Below are 15,725 nucleotides of genomic sequence, written 5' to 3' on the forward strand. Positions count from 1 at the left end.
CATCCCCCTTTCTTCCCACTAAGCAAGAGGGTCAAGGTTTCTTGGAAGGTTTGCCATCTTTTAGGAGGGCTGTTACTAAAGGTATTTCTCTCCCAGTATGAACTAAGAGCCCACAAAGCACTGTCACCCAACCCCACTCCTTCCACTGGTCACAGACTCTGTCCTGTCCTATCCAGTCTCCAGCTTCAGCCCAAGAGGGAGACATAGGCCAGATCCACTTATTCACTGCCTTCCCTTGTGTGTGGTGCAAGATGACTTCATTGCCTAATATCCTCCCCACCCCCATCAGTGAGTTGACCTTCTTCCCTCTGCCAGCATGTTGGCCACCAGGCCAGAAGAAGCATAGCATGACCTGCTTGGGGAGAGAAAAGGTGGAAATTGTGGCAGGTGAGGGGTTGAAAGGGAGCCTGAGCTCTCACAGGATCATAAATCTTTGGCTGTCCAGCTTTCATGAAGCCTGATGGAAGATGAAGGTCAGCAGCAGCATCATCCCCCTCCCTCCCCCCTCCCAACCCTTCCTCCCACGCTTTTATGTGTGAAGCTTCCTGCATGACAAGGTAATCGTGTCTCTAGCAGCCCGCCCCCGGAAAGGCTGGGGAGGGACTGCCAGGCTGGCTAGCTGCTGCTTCCCTCTCTCTAGCTGCCATGTAGATGACTGGGAGCTGTCCAGGGTACTGGTTTCTGGGCAGTCAGGGAAGTGGGACATTCTTTGCTGGAATTCCCTAAACTCTCATTAACGAATCCATCCAGCCATCACTAAACACCTATTGAGAGTGAAATATTGTGCTAGGTGTTGGGGGACAAAGTGCAAATTATTGGCAGAGCTAATTGTACTGATGTCATACAATCAGAGCCCTGGAGACCATAAACCTCAGATAGTATATTGGAAAGGGCACTGGTTCTAGAGTCAGAAAATCTGGGTTAAAATCTCACTCTGACATTTACTACTTGTGTGAATCACTTATGTTTCCTAGGCCTCAGTTTGCTCATCTGTAAAACAAAGGGGTTGGGTTAGATGGTCTCTAATGTCTCTTTCTACTCTAGATCTAGGAGCCTATGATTGGGTTGTTTGATTGTATGAAGAGGGAGAATTCTCTTCATAGGCTCCTTATAGATTTAGAGCTATATGCGACTTAGAATTCATCCAGTCTAGACTAGAATTTTTTAAAAAGAGGCCAGAGCCCATGCTCTAGATGCCAGTGAGCTGTTTGAGAATGGACAGGAAAAGAGACTTCCATCTTCACTGGCCCTGGCTTCTAGAGTGCTTTGAGGTTACCAAGTAGGCCGTGCTATTTAAGGGTCATGGGGCCTGAGAATAAGTTCTTTAAGAATAGCATGGCTTGCACAAGTACAAAAATATTTAGAGCCGCTCTTTTTGTGGTGGCCAAGAACTGGAAATTGAGGGGATGCCCATCAATTGAGGAATGGCTGAACAAGATGTGGTATGTGAATGTAATGAAATATTATTGTTCCATAAGAAATGAGGAGCAGGTGGACTTCAGAAAAACCTGGAAAGACTTATATGAACTGATGCTGAGCAAAGTGAGCAGAACCAGGAGAATATTATCACAGTAACAGCCCAGTGTGTGATGACTGACTTTGATAGACTTAGCTCTTCTCAGTAACGCAAGGATCTAAAACAACTCCAAAAGACTCATGATAGAAAATGCTACCTACATCCAGAGAGAGTTTGAATGCAGATCAAAGCCTATTTTCTCTTTTTTGTTTCTTCTTTCTCGTGGTTTGCCCCTTTTGTTCTAATTCTTCTTTACACTATGACTCATGTGGAAATATATGATTGTACAGGTACAGCCCATATCAAATTGCACACCATCTTGGGGAGGGAGGAGTAGAGGTAGGGGGAGAAAATTTAGAACTCGAAATCTTGTAGAAGTGACTGTTGAAAACTAAAAACACATAAATAAAAAAAATTAAAAAAAGAATAGCATGCTTTGGTGAGGAGCCAGGATAAGAATAGTCTTTGGCAGCCTCCATCCCATCTTGATCATCTCAATCTGATAATGGTAAAGGGCCTTGAATCCTTGCCATACTATGATTGTTGAGTGAACTAGAGATAATTAGCTTGGAGAAGAAGAGAGCTGGAGGAGGGGGAGGGTGGGGGCATGATAGCTATCTTCCAGTATTGTTAAAGCTGTTAGATGAAAGGAAGAATTACACTTGGCCTTCCTGGATGCCAGAGGATGGAACTGGGAGCCAATGAGTGGAAGCTGCAAAGATGTAGGTTTCGGCTCAAGGTCAGGAAAAACTTCTGGGTCACTAGAGCCATCCTCAAGGAGGATGGGCTGCCTTGATAGGCAGAGGATTCCCTGCCATGGCAGGTCTTCAAGCAGAGGTCTGATGGCCATGTGTCAGGGAGAATGTAGCCAGGGTTGTTTCTCAGATATGGACCCAACCAGGTGTGGCTGCTGAGTCCCTTCCGGCTCTGGCATTCTGGGATTTTGAGGAGTGAGATTCGTGAGACACTCTGAAAATGACTAATTCATTGAGCAGGGCAGGGAGGAAAGCAGCGGGGGAGGCGTGGCCAGAAAGGAAGAAACTCCAACGTGGGAAGGAATCCTTGCACGGAAAAGAAAGAAAGATTAAAAACAGCCAGGAGCCCAAGTCTTTAAACATGAGGCAGCGGCTTTGGCTTCTCAGAACAATTACCCAAGGTGGGATGCAAACCTTCCCTAGCACCTGCTTCTCTTTCTCATTTATTAGCATCTCCTTCCCATTCCCCAGAGCTGCTCTCTGCAGGCCCTCCCTGTTAATGAAAGCTGCTTAGCAACAGGGAGCTGAATCATGAGACCCTGCTGCTGATACTCCTCAGAGCCTGGGAGGACCCCTACCTCCCACTCTTATGGAGGAGGGGCAGAGCCCCAGCCTGGAAGCAGCTCCAATGTTAACACATCCTGTGATCACAGGAGAGCACTGCAATGGCCTATGGAGCAGGAACTGAGCAGACTTAGAACTGGAAGGGAGGTTTGAAAAGCAACTGGTCCAACCTCCTCATTCTACAGATGAAGAAACTGAGGCCCAGAGAGAAGTGACTCGCCCAGTGTCCCACAGGCAGTCTAGTAGCAAAGTCTGGATTTGAATCTGGGTTCTTTGTCTCTGAACCCAGCATACTTTCCCTGGCACTGAGGAAGCCACTCTGGGGAGAAGGATTTCTGGAGCCTGAAGGCTGGGGGCCAGCAAGTGTTTGGGGCTCCTCTGCAGGTCTCAGCTTCCTCTCACAGGCCACTCACTGAAGGTTAAATTTTAGCAAAATAAAAATGGTAGCAAGTCCAAACCCTTTCAATGAAGGGGCAGAGATGCTCCTTTTTGCAACCATTATGGTTCTACTTCAAGAATCCATCGTTTTGTCCCCTCCCTCCACTATGCATATTTAACTGCTGTCTATATGGCAGAGGGCAGTTTCCTGAGAAGCTTTTGTCTTCTCCAAAGAACACAACTGATGCCTCACTGGTTTTTGGAGTACCATACCAGGCGGAGTTGCCAACTGTGTCGCCTTTAGTGCTTGGCACACAGTAAGCACTTAATAAATGTTTGTTGATTGTTGATATATATGTTTGTGAGCAATGGAATTTTAACTCATGATAATTTGTGCCTAGAACCCTGACCTTATGGAACTAATTCCTAAAAGGCAAGAAATGAGATAGTCTTGCATCCAGCTTGGGGATAGTGAGACAGGAAATCCTTCTTGGTTGTCCAAGTTAGGAAGGTGAACATCCCTAGTGGGGCTACCATGAGCCACACACCCACACCCACACACAGACCTTCCTGCATAGCTCCCCTCTGCTAGCAAACAAAGCCTCCTTCTTCAAACAAACTGTCAATGACCAGGAACCTGGCCAGCTTCTCCGACCGGACAAACAGGTTCCAGAGCAACGAGAATGAACACACCCACAGTATAGCAGCTTCCCGAATGCACACAGATTCCTTGGGTCCTCTTGGAAGCCTCTTCTCACTGCTAGGCACCCAGGCCTGGTGCTCATCTACAGATAGCCCTGACTGGCCTTGGCTTCTGAAACACACTTGGCTTCAACTGGTATAAACCTTTGCCCCAGGAATCCCACTGCTCAGCCTTGAATAATGTTAGCCCTTGGTTTTTTTTTTTTAACTCATTTAGCCCTTTAGGATCAGATGCATGGTGGAAATGAGCAGACCATGTGTTACGAACAAGGAAGTGGACCAGAGGAGCAGTGTAGAGAGTGTCATAAAAAAAGTATGACTGGGGAAAAATAGATGGGCTGGCCGTGTAGTGGGAGTGGAAGATAATCAGCTAGACAGCTTGGTATCCAGAAAATGGGTGATCTCTTTGTGACAGAACACACACAAGAGACAAACAGGGCAGGCTACAATTCGCAACCCTGGAGGGAATACACACCTCAGTGAGATCACAAATCCACTCTGAGTACTGCGCTGATCATTATTATGGTTTTTGAAACTTGAAAAGGCTCCAAGCCAAGAGCAAAGTAGGAGTGTTGGTACATGATTGTTTTGTTTGCAGATGATTGTGCACTCAGCACAGCCTCTGAAGCTGAGATACATCAAAGGAGGCATCAATTCTCTGATGCTTGGGCTAATTTTGGCCTAACAATCAACACCAAGAAAACACAGGTTCTCCATCAGTCAGCACCACACCATCCACACATGGAACCACTGGGTTACAGAAATGGAGAGATTTTGAATGCTATGGATAAATTCACTTATCCTTGGCAGTGTACTTTCCAGGGATGTACACATTAATCTGAGGTTGAAGCACACATTGCCAGAGCTAGCTCAGTGTTCGGGAGGCTCCGAAGGAAAGTGTGGGAGAGAAGAGGTATTAGACTGACCACCAAAGTGAAGGTCTACAGAGCTGTGGTGCTGACCTCATTGTTGTATGCCTGTGAAACCTGGACAGTCTACCAGCGCCATGCCAGGAAACTGAATCACTTCCATTTGAATTGTCTTAGGAAAATTCTGAAGATGACCTGGCAGGATAACATACCACACTGAGATCCTTTCTCAAACTAAACCACCAAGCATTCAAACTCTATTGTAGAGAGTGCAACTCCTGTGGGCTATCCATGTCATTCAAATGCCAAATATCCACTTGCCTAAAGGACTATATTATGGAGAACTCACACAGGGCAAGCATTCATATGGCAATCAGAAGAAGCCTCTCGTAACAACTTTGGAACTGATTGTGTGATATGGGAGACACTGGCACAGCACTGTCCAGCATGGTGTGCCCTCATCAGAGAAGGTACTGTGCTTAATGAAGTAGGATATGCAAATTTAGAGAATCCATCCCAAAGGTTCATGTGAACCATTTGTGCCCGACCTGTGGTAGAGCATTCTGAGCTCGTATTGTTCTGATCAGCCACAGTTGGACTCATTGTGATTGGACTCTAATAGTGATATCTATTTGATCCTCTTCAAGAATGAAGGACAACTAACCAACCGACCAATAACCAACCATTATGGTTCTACCTCAAGGATCCATCATCTTGTCCCCTCCCTCCACTATGCAGATTTAACTGCTCTCTACATGAGAGGGTCTTTGGGCAGCATTGGGACCAACTTGGTGATGAACCTATCAGGCTCAAAGGATCAAAGATTTGGAGATGGAAGGGCTCCTAGAGGCCATTGAGTACAACCCTCTCATTTTACAGATGAAGAAACAGAAGCTGAGGGCAGTTACATGATTTGCCTAGGGCCAACTGGTAAGTATCTGAAACAGGATTTGAACTCAAGTCTTCCCAACTCCAAGCCCAGCATTCTACCCACTTGTAGGACTTCCTTTCTCAGAACTTAGCCAGCCTGGACCTCAGGTGATGATCATCACCTCCATCACCGAGTCCAGCAGCAGAATGGTGATAACAGCTACACTCTCCTTGGGTGGGAGAGGTGATAAATTAGTAGCCCGCAAAGAAGAGCACTGGTGTCCCAAAGAATCACAGCAGAGGAGAGCTGGGCAAGACCCTCAGTGGCCATCTAATCCAACCCCTGCCTCAGAAGTATGCCCATGCCCATATGCCCACCAAATAGTTGTCTGGTCTCTGTTTAAAGACCTGGGGGTGGGGTGGGAACCTACCACCTCTCAAGATGGTCTATTCCACTTTTGGAAAGCCCTACTTGTTAGACTTATATCAGGAAAAACTTCCTAATTCAGTCACTTTGCAATTTCCACCCATTCCTCCTGATGTCTAATCACTTCTCCACATGACAGCCCTTCACATATTGGAGACAACTATTATGTTCCTCCTGGGTCTTCTCTTCTCCAGTTCTTTCAATAAATCTTCATGTAATATACACTTAAGGGCTTCCACCATTTTGGTTGCCCTCATCCATCCATTCCCCAGTTTATCAACATCCTTCTTGAACTGAACTCAATGACCCAAATCAAACACAACACTCCAGAGGTGTCTGCCTGGAGCAGAAGACAGTGGGCACTTCCTGACTCCTGGAAGCTCTGCCCCTCTTAACAGAACCCAAGGTCACACTAGCTTTCTTTGCTGCCATATTGCACTGCTGACTCATACTAAGCTTACAGCCTAACATCCCCAGATCTTTATCTGAACTGCTGTCTATCCATGCCTCCCTAAATGGATCTAATCCAACCGTTCTTATGCACTTAATACGTGCCAGGCACTGCACTAGACACTGGGAATGCGGGGACAAAAAAATTAGTCCCTGCCCTCAAAGAGCTTACTTTCAACGATATGTTCATAGAAAATTAAATACAAGATGTATACAAAATAACATCTGAGAGAAGAGTATAGGTCTCCTATGAAGAGCAGCTCGTTAACTAGGAGCGGAGTTCTAGAGGGCACAAATAAGGGAGGAGGGGGAAGCGAACATGGCAGGGATGGAGACAACATGAAAGAGTGGAAAGTAGAAGCCAGGAAAGCAGTGACTTAGGCAGCCTCCAGCTCAAGATGATAGGAACATAAGGCAGCAGACTGCCCCTCCACTCATGGTACTATTTGTCTGCAAGTAGGGTGGTTGTGTATGTGAATTCATAGGGTGGTCTTATCTTTGGTCCTGGATTAGTAGCTGGTTTGGTGAGGGAGGGCAGCAGGAAGTCCCCAGAATACTGGGTGGACCCCCTATGGAGGATTTCTGGAAGGACATGGACAAGAGTCCCATCCAGCGGATGTGGCTGCCTTGTCTCTTGGCAACTGGCAAGCATACCCTAGCGGACAGGGCAATAGACTTGGAAGACTTCTGTCTGATTCACTCCCTTTATTTCTGATCTTGCAGCCTTGCTTGGCAGAGTAACAGCTCTGGAGAACCTCCTGTCCCCGTGATCCATAGCAACCCTCCACCGGTGCTCTGATCAGAGCCACCACCTAGCTGCCCTAAGCAATCTGGTACTTCTTGTCTCTATTCTGGACCCAAGAACCAGGAGACTGGAGTCTTTGTCCCAGATTTTCTGTGCTTGGGTTGGGAAAAGCCAAACAAATTCAGTTCTTTTTAGTGAGGCTGCCTGATTTAATGGAAGGAGTAAGTCAGGAGATGCTTCGCCCCCACTGAACTTGGGTAAGTCCCATGCTCTTCGGGTCACCATTACCTTATCCGTATAATGAGGAAGATGCCCTGCCCTTCTGGGGATCGGGGGAAAAAAGCTCTTCAAATGTAACCAAAAGCACAAGACACATGTGAGACGAATATAATAATAGCAGCATTGTTATCACTACAAGGCGAGGCTGAGAAAACACTTCAGGTCAATAGCTCTCCTTGCTCATCCTGCTGTTGGCACAGCTGAAGTGTGGTCTACGTTAGCGACTATTAGAAATAACCAGACTCAGCCATTACTCTGGGGAGTCTCACTGGATGGCTCAGAAATGAGCTTGGGGTGGGGGGAAGTGGGGAGGGCTACTCCTCACCCTCATTGGCCTGCCTGTGAAACCCTCACCTCTTCTTCTCTCCTGCTTAGCCTGCCGGCCCCCGCCAATATCCCCCCATCCCATCCTGTAATGCACATGTGCCCTCTTCCCCTTGACCTATGTGTGCCTGCCCTGCCTGCCCATTCATGGTTCCATGGGGGGCAAGAACTAGGCTTGGTCAACACGGGGCTGTGAGCAATTACAAGAGATCACATAGGATTAGAGATTTAGACCTGGAAGGGTCTTCAGAAGATATCTAGTTCAATGCCTTCATCTTTACAGCTGAGGAAACTGAGGCCCAGAAAGGTTGTGACTTACTTTCCTCAAGTCACACCAGTAATCAGTATCAGGGGCAGGATTTGAACCCAGACTCTCTGACTCCATACTTCCCCAATCTATGACAGCTCAGAACAGTCAGTGCCCTTAACCTGGGTGGTATAGAATATGAAGAAAACAACCTTTCCCTTAAGATTCTGATCCAATCCAACAAGCATTTAAAATAATAATAACTTATCATTTATAAGAGTGCTTTTTAAAGTTTGCAAAGTACATGTGCCATCTCATTCGATCCTCACAACAACCCCAGGAGAGAGGGGCTGCACTTATTTTGCAAAGAAACAATTAAGAGAGGAAGGGAGAGGAGGGGAGAGGGAGGGGGAGGAAGAGAAGGAGAAACAAGGGGAGGGGGAGGGAGTGGGAGGGGAGGGAGGGAGGGAGAGAAGGGGAGAATGAGGGGGAGAAGGAAAGAGTGAAGGGGAGAGGGGGAGAGGGAGAGAATATGATTTGCCCAGCATCATGCAGTTAGGGAAGCGTCCGAAATAAGATTTGAACTCAGGTCCTCTAGATTCTAGGTTCAGAATTCTAGCCACTATGCCTCCTACAAAGAAAACAAGCAGCAGCCTTTGCCTTCAAGGAACATACTTTCTGTTAGGGAGAGAGGTACCAACAAGTAAAAGGGTCCATATCTGGCTGCACTGAGCTGAGGAAGTCCCTCTATTAAGGTGGCTCCACATATTCTCTGCCACTTGAAGGCTTGGACAGTTGCCTGGGGGCCGTGGAGGGGCAGTGATTTGCCCAAGGTCACACATGAATCAGAATTTGAACCCAGTTCTTCTCAACTCTCAGATCAGCTCTCTATCCCCTACACTGTGCTGTTTCTCACCTGCCTTCTCAAAAATCAAGTATGTGAACAATCATTTGAGGAAGGAGAAAGCCCCTAAACCTGGGTGGATCGAGGGGAGGAATCTGCAAAGGCTTCCTGGAGGAAGTGGTCCTTGGCCTGAGCCTTGAAGGAAGCTGGGGATTCCCAGAGGCAGAGTAGCTTTGAGTAGAGTGGGAGATGGGGCCCAGTTCAGGAATGGTCTGTGATCATGGCTGGCACAGTATGACTACAATGTTGTGTGTGGGTAGTGTTGCAAACCTGATGTGAGGAAAAAACGGTAGTATTGGAATCCAAAGATCTGGGTTTAAATCCTGGCTTTGTGAAGTCCAGTGATTCATTTCCCTCTCAGGGCCTCAGGAAGATGTTTTCTAAGGCCTTTTTCAGCTCCAAAATCCTATGATCTATAAATATTTTCTGGGTAAGGTGGGGGATGGGGTGGTGAAGCCTTGCAAATGGGGTGCCACAAGGCCTGGCCCCACAAGATGGTGGCACAGGAAGTGGGGGTGAGGCTGGGAACATTTGAAACTTAAATGAGAAGGCCCAGGAGCAGAGGTTAGTGACAGGTGGAAGTGGACTGCCGACTTTCTCCCAAGGCTAAGAGTAGTTGGTAAATGGGAATGGGAGCTATTGAGCCTTGGGGCCTGTGATGGCCTCTAGGGCCACACAGGTATTTTCAGGTTAAAATTCTCCTGTTCTATAATAGGAAAATTCTACACCTTGCAACAAGTTGTATTTTACTTCTGAAAAAACACTGGAAATTGAGCTAAATTCCACTTCTGACGTTTGCTACCAATGAATGCTACCAGGATCTGAACCCAGATGCCTCGAAAGGCACTTACCGCCTGGGTCTTAGTTTCCTCATCTATAAAGTGGGAGTCCGAATCAAGCAAGGTGAATCAGGACAAGAGAAGCTCTCGGGAGGATCAGATGAGGGTGGGTTCCCTTCTTGTCCAGGGCCCCATTTCCTCCATCTGATACACACTCACATGTATTAAGGGAACATTATGTGTGAGAGGGAAGGCTATGGTCATGAAGAGAGAGTCGGCATTGGAGTTTGGAAGATTGGGGCTCGAGCAGGTGAGTCTGGACAAGCCACAGAACCTCTCCATGCCCCAGGCTGACTCTGTACTGTAGAGAGGGTGCTCACCTGCAGATCTGGAGGGAATGTCCTCGCCTGGGAGTTCCCTATGTCAATAAAATCACAGGCCTGGTCCAAAATCCAAAACATACTATGTGTGAGGCACTGTGTTAGGCACAATGCAAGCAGAGGTAGCTGAACACGGAAGGGACCAGCTTAATGCATTTCCAAGTCAATTGAATCAGGGCTGATGTAATTTCCCCCCAGCAAACATTTGCTTTGTGATCAGCCCTAGCTTGTGTGACTTACTGTGTCAAGGGCCTGAGCAAACGTTTTCCCCCTTGGGAGCCAGGCCATTCAGCCATCAGCCAAAGACAATGTAGGTGCTGGCTTCGGGCTACTTGTTCCCAAAGATTTGAGAAGAACCAACTCTGGAAATCGAAAGTGAACTCAGCTTAGAGGTTTCCGTTTTGAGGGCTACGGACTCAGGAAGGCTCTGGGTTTACCTCGGACTTTCCCCCTCTGATCCTGGGAGGCTTTTGGTCTCTATCCTAGCCTCTAATGTGTGTGTGTGTGTGTGTGTGTGTGTGTGTGTGTGTTTTCACTAAAAATGGTGGGGATGGGGGAATGAATTAAAGAATGAAACAGCATCACCAAAAGTAATCACCAGGCTGCTACAAGTAGTCCTCCCACTGCTGAAGCAGGGACAAGCTGAAAGATACATAAGGAAGCAATCCCAGGTTGCCCACCACTCTGAAATCATGGGTTCAAATCTGACCTCTGACCCTGCACTATTTACTCACCTAATCAAAGAGCATTTTTTGAGTGCCTATTCCATGCCAGGCATGGTTCTAAGGGTGCAGATAAAACAGTGAGTCATTCCTCTTGCCCACAAAGGTCTGCTCTCTCACGTACCCAGCCTCTGTCACTCACCACACAGAGCAATGATATGGCTGCTGTCCTCATGCACAAACTTCCTGGTGACGGCCTCCTCCATGATCTGCTTTACCTAGAACAAATGAATCCCTCTGTCATTCTTTCTTAGTCAGGGGTCCCAAGGAAGAGGGCCTGGCTCCTTGTCACTGATAGGACATTCCAGTGGGCAAATGGCAGGCCTGAAAAGATCCTCAAAATTCCCTTAGTCTACTAAGCCTCAAAGAAACAGTTGGTCAAACAGATGGCCCAAGCAGGGTGAATCTGATGCCTAGTGGAGACAACTATGCCTGCCTGCTGGTCTTAGTTGGGAAGCATCTATGCCACAGAGGGCATTGGAGGTGGGGTCCCCAGGCTTGGTGGGATGAGGTCTCCTGAGCAGACAGCCTGTCCCTTAAGAGGATCAGACTGGCTTAGCACAGGGTAATACATTCACAAAAGGGTCAGAGGTTGCTCACTCTTGAATCCTCCCAGATGCTTCCCATAGACTTGAGAACCCCAGCCTTCTTGCAGGTGAAAACGCTCCACCTCTAGTATCTTGGCACCTGCCAAGATATGAGGGTTACTTTTTGTGGGGTTGAGGTACCAAGTGGCTACCTTCCTCCATCAATTGGCTCTCCCCAACTCAGGGCTCCCCTGGATCTGGGGGAGAGGGCTTTTATTTCTTAGGGGATCATGCTTTCAGTTTACTAAGCTGTCAATGACCCATCAGTCAATAAGTATTATTAAGTGCCCACTTAATAGGCACTGGGCATGCAAAGATTAGAAAAAGAAGAACAGTGCCTACCTTCAAGGAGATTACATTCTAACTAACTAGCGCTGGTTCCTGGGAGTGCTTGAATTTTAACTGGGAGACAGGGTTATAGACTAGTGGGAGTGGCAGGGTGGGGAGATGGAGATGTCTATTTACTGTTCTAATGTTAATGAAAGTCTGGTTCTGCTGGCAAGAGGACCTTTTTTAGCTTGAGGCTCCACTTAGTGAGAGGCAAGGTAAAGTTTCCCAGACATCAATTACTTCATTTCTCCCCCAGGCAATCAGGGTTAAGTGACTTGCCTAGGGTCACACAGCTAGTCAAGTATCTGAGGTCCGGTTTGAACTCAGGTCCTCCTGGGCAGGTGCTCTATCTACTTCGCCACCTAACTGCCCCAGAATCAATTACTTCTAAAGGCCCTACAGGTGGGGATGTGAATAACTACAGGTTAATCCAGGGCATGTGGGACACCTTGCTGACCACCCAGGGTTGTGAATTACGGGCATTCCTCCTCACACTTTTGGGAAACCACTCATTTTGAGTAGTACTCATCCATTAAAGAAACAATGCAAAGAAAGGGTGCTGGACTGGAAGTCAGGAAGACCAGGGTTCAAATACCAACTTTGTCACTAAATAGTTGTGACCTCTGGCATGTCACTAACCTCTCTGGGACACAGTTTCCTGATCTGTAAAGTTGAGGTGGTTGGACTAAATGGCCTCTCAGTTCACCTCTAGCTCTAAATCTAGGATCCTATGATGGCCTAACTAGACATCTTCAAACTCCAGGCCTCCCCCTCACCTGACAAACCTCACCAAGTTTCAGCATTGTCCAAATATAGCCTGGGTAGGCTAGGCTCTTTGTCCCAGTTTGCTTTTTGATCAGTGTGTCCTGCTTCCCACATCATCTGGCCCATCTCCCCTGAGGACAGAGTCTGTTTTCTACTTGAGAGCTGGTTTTATTTATTTCCCCTGGGTAAGATTCAGTTGGTCATCAGTCTGCCTGTCTGGAGATCTGGTGTGTTTAATGTCTTCCTGGCTATGTTCATCCAGGTGCATTCGGGAATCTCACCACTAATAGGGGAGATTAGGATGTTCAATATTTCAGGGCAAGGACTCTCTTTGCCTTTCTTTGTACCTTACAGAGTTTAGCAGAGTGCCTGGCACATAGGAAACCCTTAATAAATGCTTGTTGACTGGCTGACTGACTTAGGAGGCATCCTTCAAATTTCAGAAGCTTCAATTCTATGTTTGCGGAAGAGGAGTAAGAGAATGGATGTACAAAGGAAAAGCAGTCAGCCAGGGGTGTGGGGGTGGGTGGGGGGTGTGTATTTGAAATTCTGCAGTTTTTCCTGGAGGAGGGAAATGGGGATTCTTTGCTAAGAAGCAGTATCCCTACCCCCAATGACCCATGAGACCAGCCTACCCTGGGTCCACACCAGCCTTCTGGATCCTGCCAGACTTCCATTTAGCCTTTTGCAGGGTCTAAGAGACCATCTAGCCTGGGGTCGACCACACAGCCCAGCATCCCTCCTCCCTCAAGTAAAGTATTCCCCTTTTAAATCTCTAGGCTCTGGGTGCTCCCTTTTCCCTAGGGACATTTGCTCTTAAATAGCTCATAAGTAGGGTTGGGGAGTGTGGGTATGGGAATGTCTATGGTTGGAAGACAGGGCCCCAAAGTCAGGCAGGAGCAGGATGCAGAGAAAGGGGTTCGGTTGGCTTGAGTATAATAATAAATACTTCTGGGTCGATTGCACATTTTCAGAGATGAACCCCATAAAGGGATGGAACATGACAGGGCAGCTAAGAGGATTCTAAGGGAGGGAATCACACCAATGGAAGGGGGAGGGGATGACATCTGGAAACAACAGGGAATAGAAGAGGCCAGAGTGGCAAGGTGTAAGAAAACTGGGGAAGGGGTTTTACTATTAGGAAAGCGCAGGGGTTCCCTCACGCTGAAAATGTAGACGATAGCACCGGTTTTTCTCAGGCAAGAAACCCGACAGCGGTTTGGCTTAAGGGGGTGGGAGGATGCATAAAGAGTCTGGGTGGGGAAAACCCTTCTGCAGCAAAGTCCCAGGTCCCGGGAGCCGGGAAGCTAAGCTTCCAACTTCAACGACTCTCGAGCCCCAAAGCTGAGGGTGGGTGCCCTGAATTGCCCCGGCTCCCAAGGGAACCAAAGAGAAACCGCGCCCCCAGTTCCCCTCTCCTGCGGGGCTTCAAATGAATGAATCTTATCTTATCCCCCCCCCCCGCCCCAATCTCTCTTTCACAGGAGCAACCACCTCTCCCCCCCACCTCCCTGCTCCCCGGTTGCTGCTGCCGTCATAGGGTGGGGAGCTGCAGGGACCGCGAAGACAAGCACGGGGGAACGCTCGGCGAGACTCCCTCCCCCTCCCGCGGAGGGTCCCCGCTTAAAGTAAGGCGCCATCCTAAGGCTGAACCTTTTGGAGTCTTATCCCCGCTCCTATGCCGGGACTTGTTGGGGTGCACCCACTGGGACCGCTGGAACTGGGCTCCTCGCATCCCCAGGGCGAACCTCACCTCCCTTTTGACGTTCCACAGTAATTTCTCTTTGACTGCGTCCTCGGTGCGGCTCATGGTGCCCAGGGGAGCGGAGTCCCGCGCCGGCTAGCCCCGGCTGCTGCCACCGGCCGCCGCGCCTAGTCCGGTCTTCCGCGGTTCAGCTGCCCGCGGGCAAGGCGGAGCTCCGGCCCGCCGCCGCCGCCGCCGCGCTCCCGGCACCCTGCAGCCGCCGCCGCAGCCTCTGCCCGCTGTTCAGCTCCGCAGCCATCTTCCGAGCCCGGCACAGACAGACGTCAGGAGGCTGGCCCGGCCCCTTCCCACGGCCGGGGGGGCTTGGGGAGGCAGCGCCTACCTGGGGCGGGGGGAAGCGAGGAGGGCTGGCTGGGGAGCTGCGTGCCATGCAGCAGCCGCCGCCATGGCAACTGGCTCCCCCCGCCCACCACCGCACCTTTAGCCCGGAGGCCGTGCGCCTGGCCCATTGTGAGGGCCCCCCCACCCATGCACCTCCATTGATATGGGAATGGTGGGAGAAGGGAGGAGAATGCACCCGTGCCCTCCTGGGCTGGTAACTGGGAGGCTTGGGAGAAGGGTGGGAGAGAAAATACAGCTGCACCCCCCCTGGGTCGGGAAGTGGGAGGCTTGGGAAGAGGAGAGACCCTTCACCCGACTGAAGTAGCGGGCCTCAAAGTGTGGATGCAACCCAAGTCTAACGGCTTCTTCCGCCGGCCAGGGAGGTCAGTTCGAGGGCATAGGCAACAGGAGGGGAGCGCCCACAAGCCGAGCCCCGCAGATTGAGAACCTCACAACAGCGGCAGGGTCTAGGGCAGTAATATTAGTCCTTCGGCGCTAGTATGGAGCTATCCTCTGCCCGTAGGCTCGAGACTTGGGCAGGCCTTAGGCTAACAGGGCTTCCGAAAGGCAGGACAAGCATCGGAGGCTGGGAAACAGGGTGATTAAATAAATATGGATCGCTCACTCTTTCCGCTCGTCTGCCCTCTGAGATGATCTCTAATGTGTATCTGGCTATATCTTTTTGTACCGAATTGTCCCCAAGGCGTGAGCTCTTGGAGAGCAGGGGCTATTTTTTTTTATTTTTTGCTTTTCTTTGTATTCCCCACGCTTAGCACAGTGCCTGGCGAATAGAAGATGCTTAATAAATCGATGTTGGTTGACTCAACTCTGCCTCCGGATTCGTTCCAGGGCGGGCACCACCTGTTTACAATCCACAGCTGCTGGGAGGGGAGCGATCACAGGGTTTCAAACGCTAGGTCTGAGAGTCGTCAGGCTTAGTTTGGCCAGAGGTGGGACAGTCACAGGATGTTTTAGTGCTGGAAGAGACTGTAGAGATGGGTCCACTTTACAAAGGTGGAAACTGAAGTGAAATACTTGTTTAAAGC

The 15,725-nt window shown here is 49.0% G+C and overlaps 1 protein-coding gene across 2 annotated transcripts in view; it reads right to left on the reverse strand.

Moving 5' to 3' along the window:
* Positions 1 to 14,752, reverse strand: part of SGSM2 (small G protein signaling modulator 2) — a 76,004-nt gene extending 61,252 nt beyond the window's left edge. The window contains exons 1-2 of one of the 2 annotated variants that reach the window (XM_036768608.1): positions 14,347 to 14,752; positions 11,054 to 11,129 (exon numbers count right to left, since the gene is read on the reverse strand). In XM_036768608.1, coding sequence (XP_036624503.1) covers positions 11,054 to 11,129; positions 14,347 to 14,403 — 133 coding nt within the window. In that variant the 5' untranslated portion in view covers positions 14,404 to 14,752. The remainder of the gene's footprint in view (positions 1 to 11,053; positions 11,130 to 14,346) is intronic. The other variant, XM_036768607.1, reaches the window with a different exon arrangement.
* Between the last annotated feature and the right edge of the window lie 973 nt (positions 14,753 to 15,725).

This window comes from Trichosurus vulpecula, chromosome 7 (genome assembly GCF_011100635.1).
Source record: "Trichosurus vulpecula isolate mTriVul1 chromosome 7, mTriVul1.pri, whole genome shotgun sequence".
In the NCBI taxonomy this organism is placed as follows: Eukaryota; Metazoa; Chordata; class Mammalia; order Diprotodontia; family Phalangeridae; genus Trichosurus; species Trichosurus vulpecula.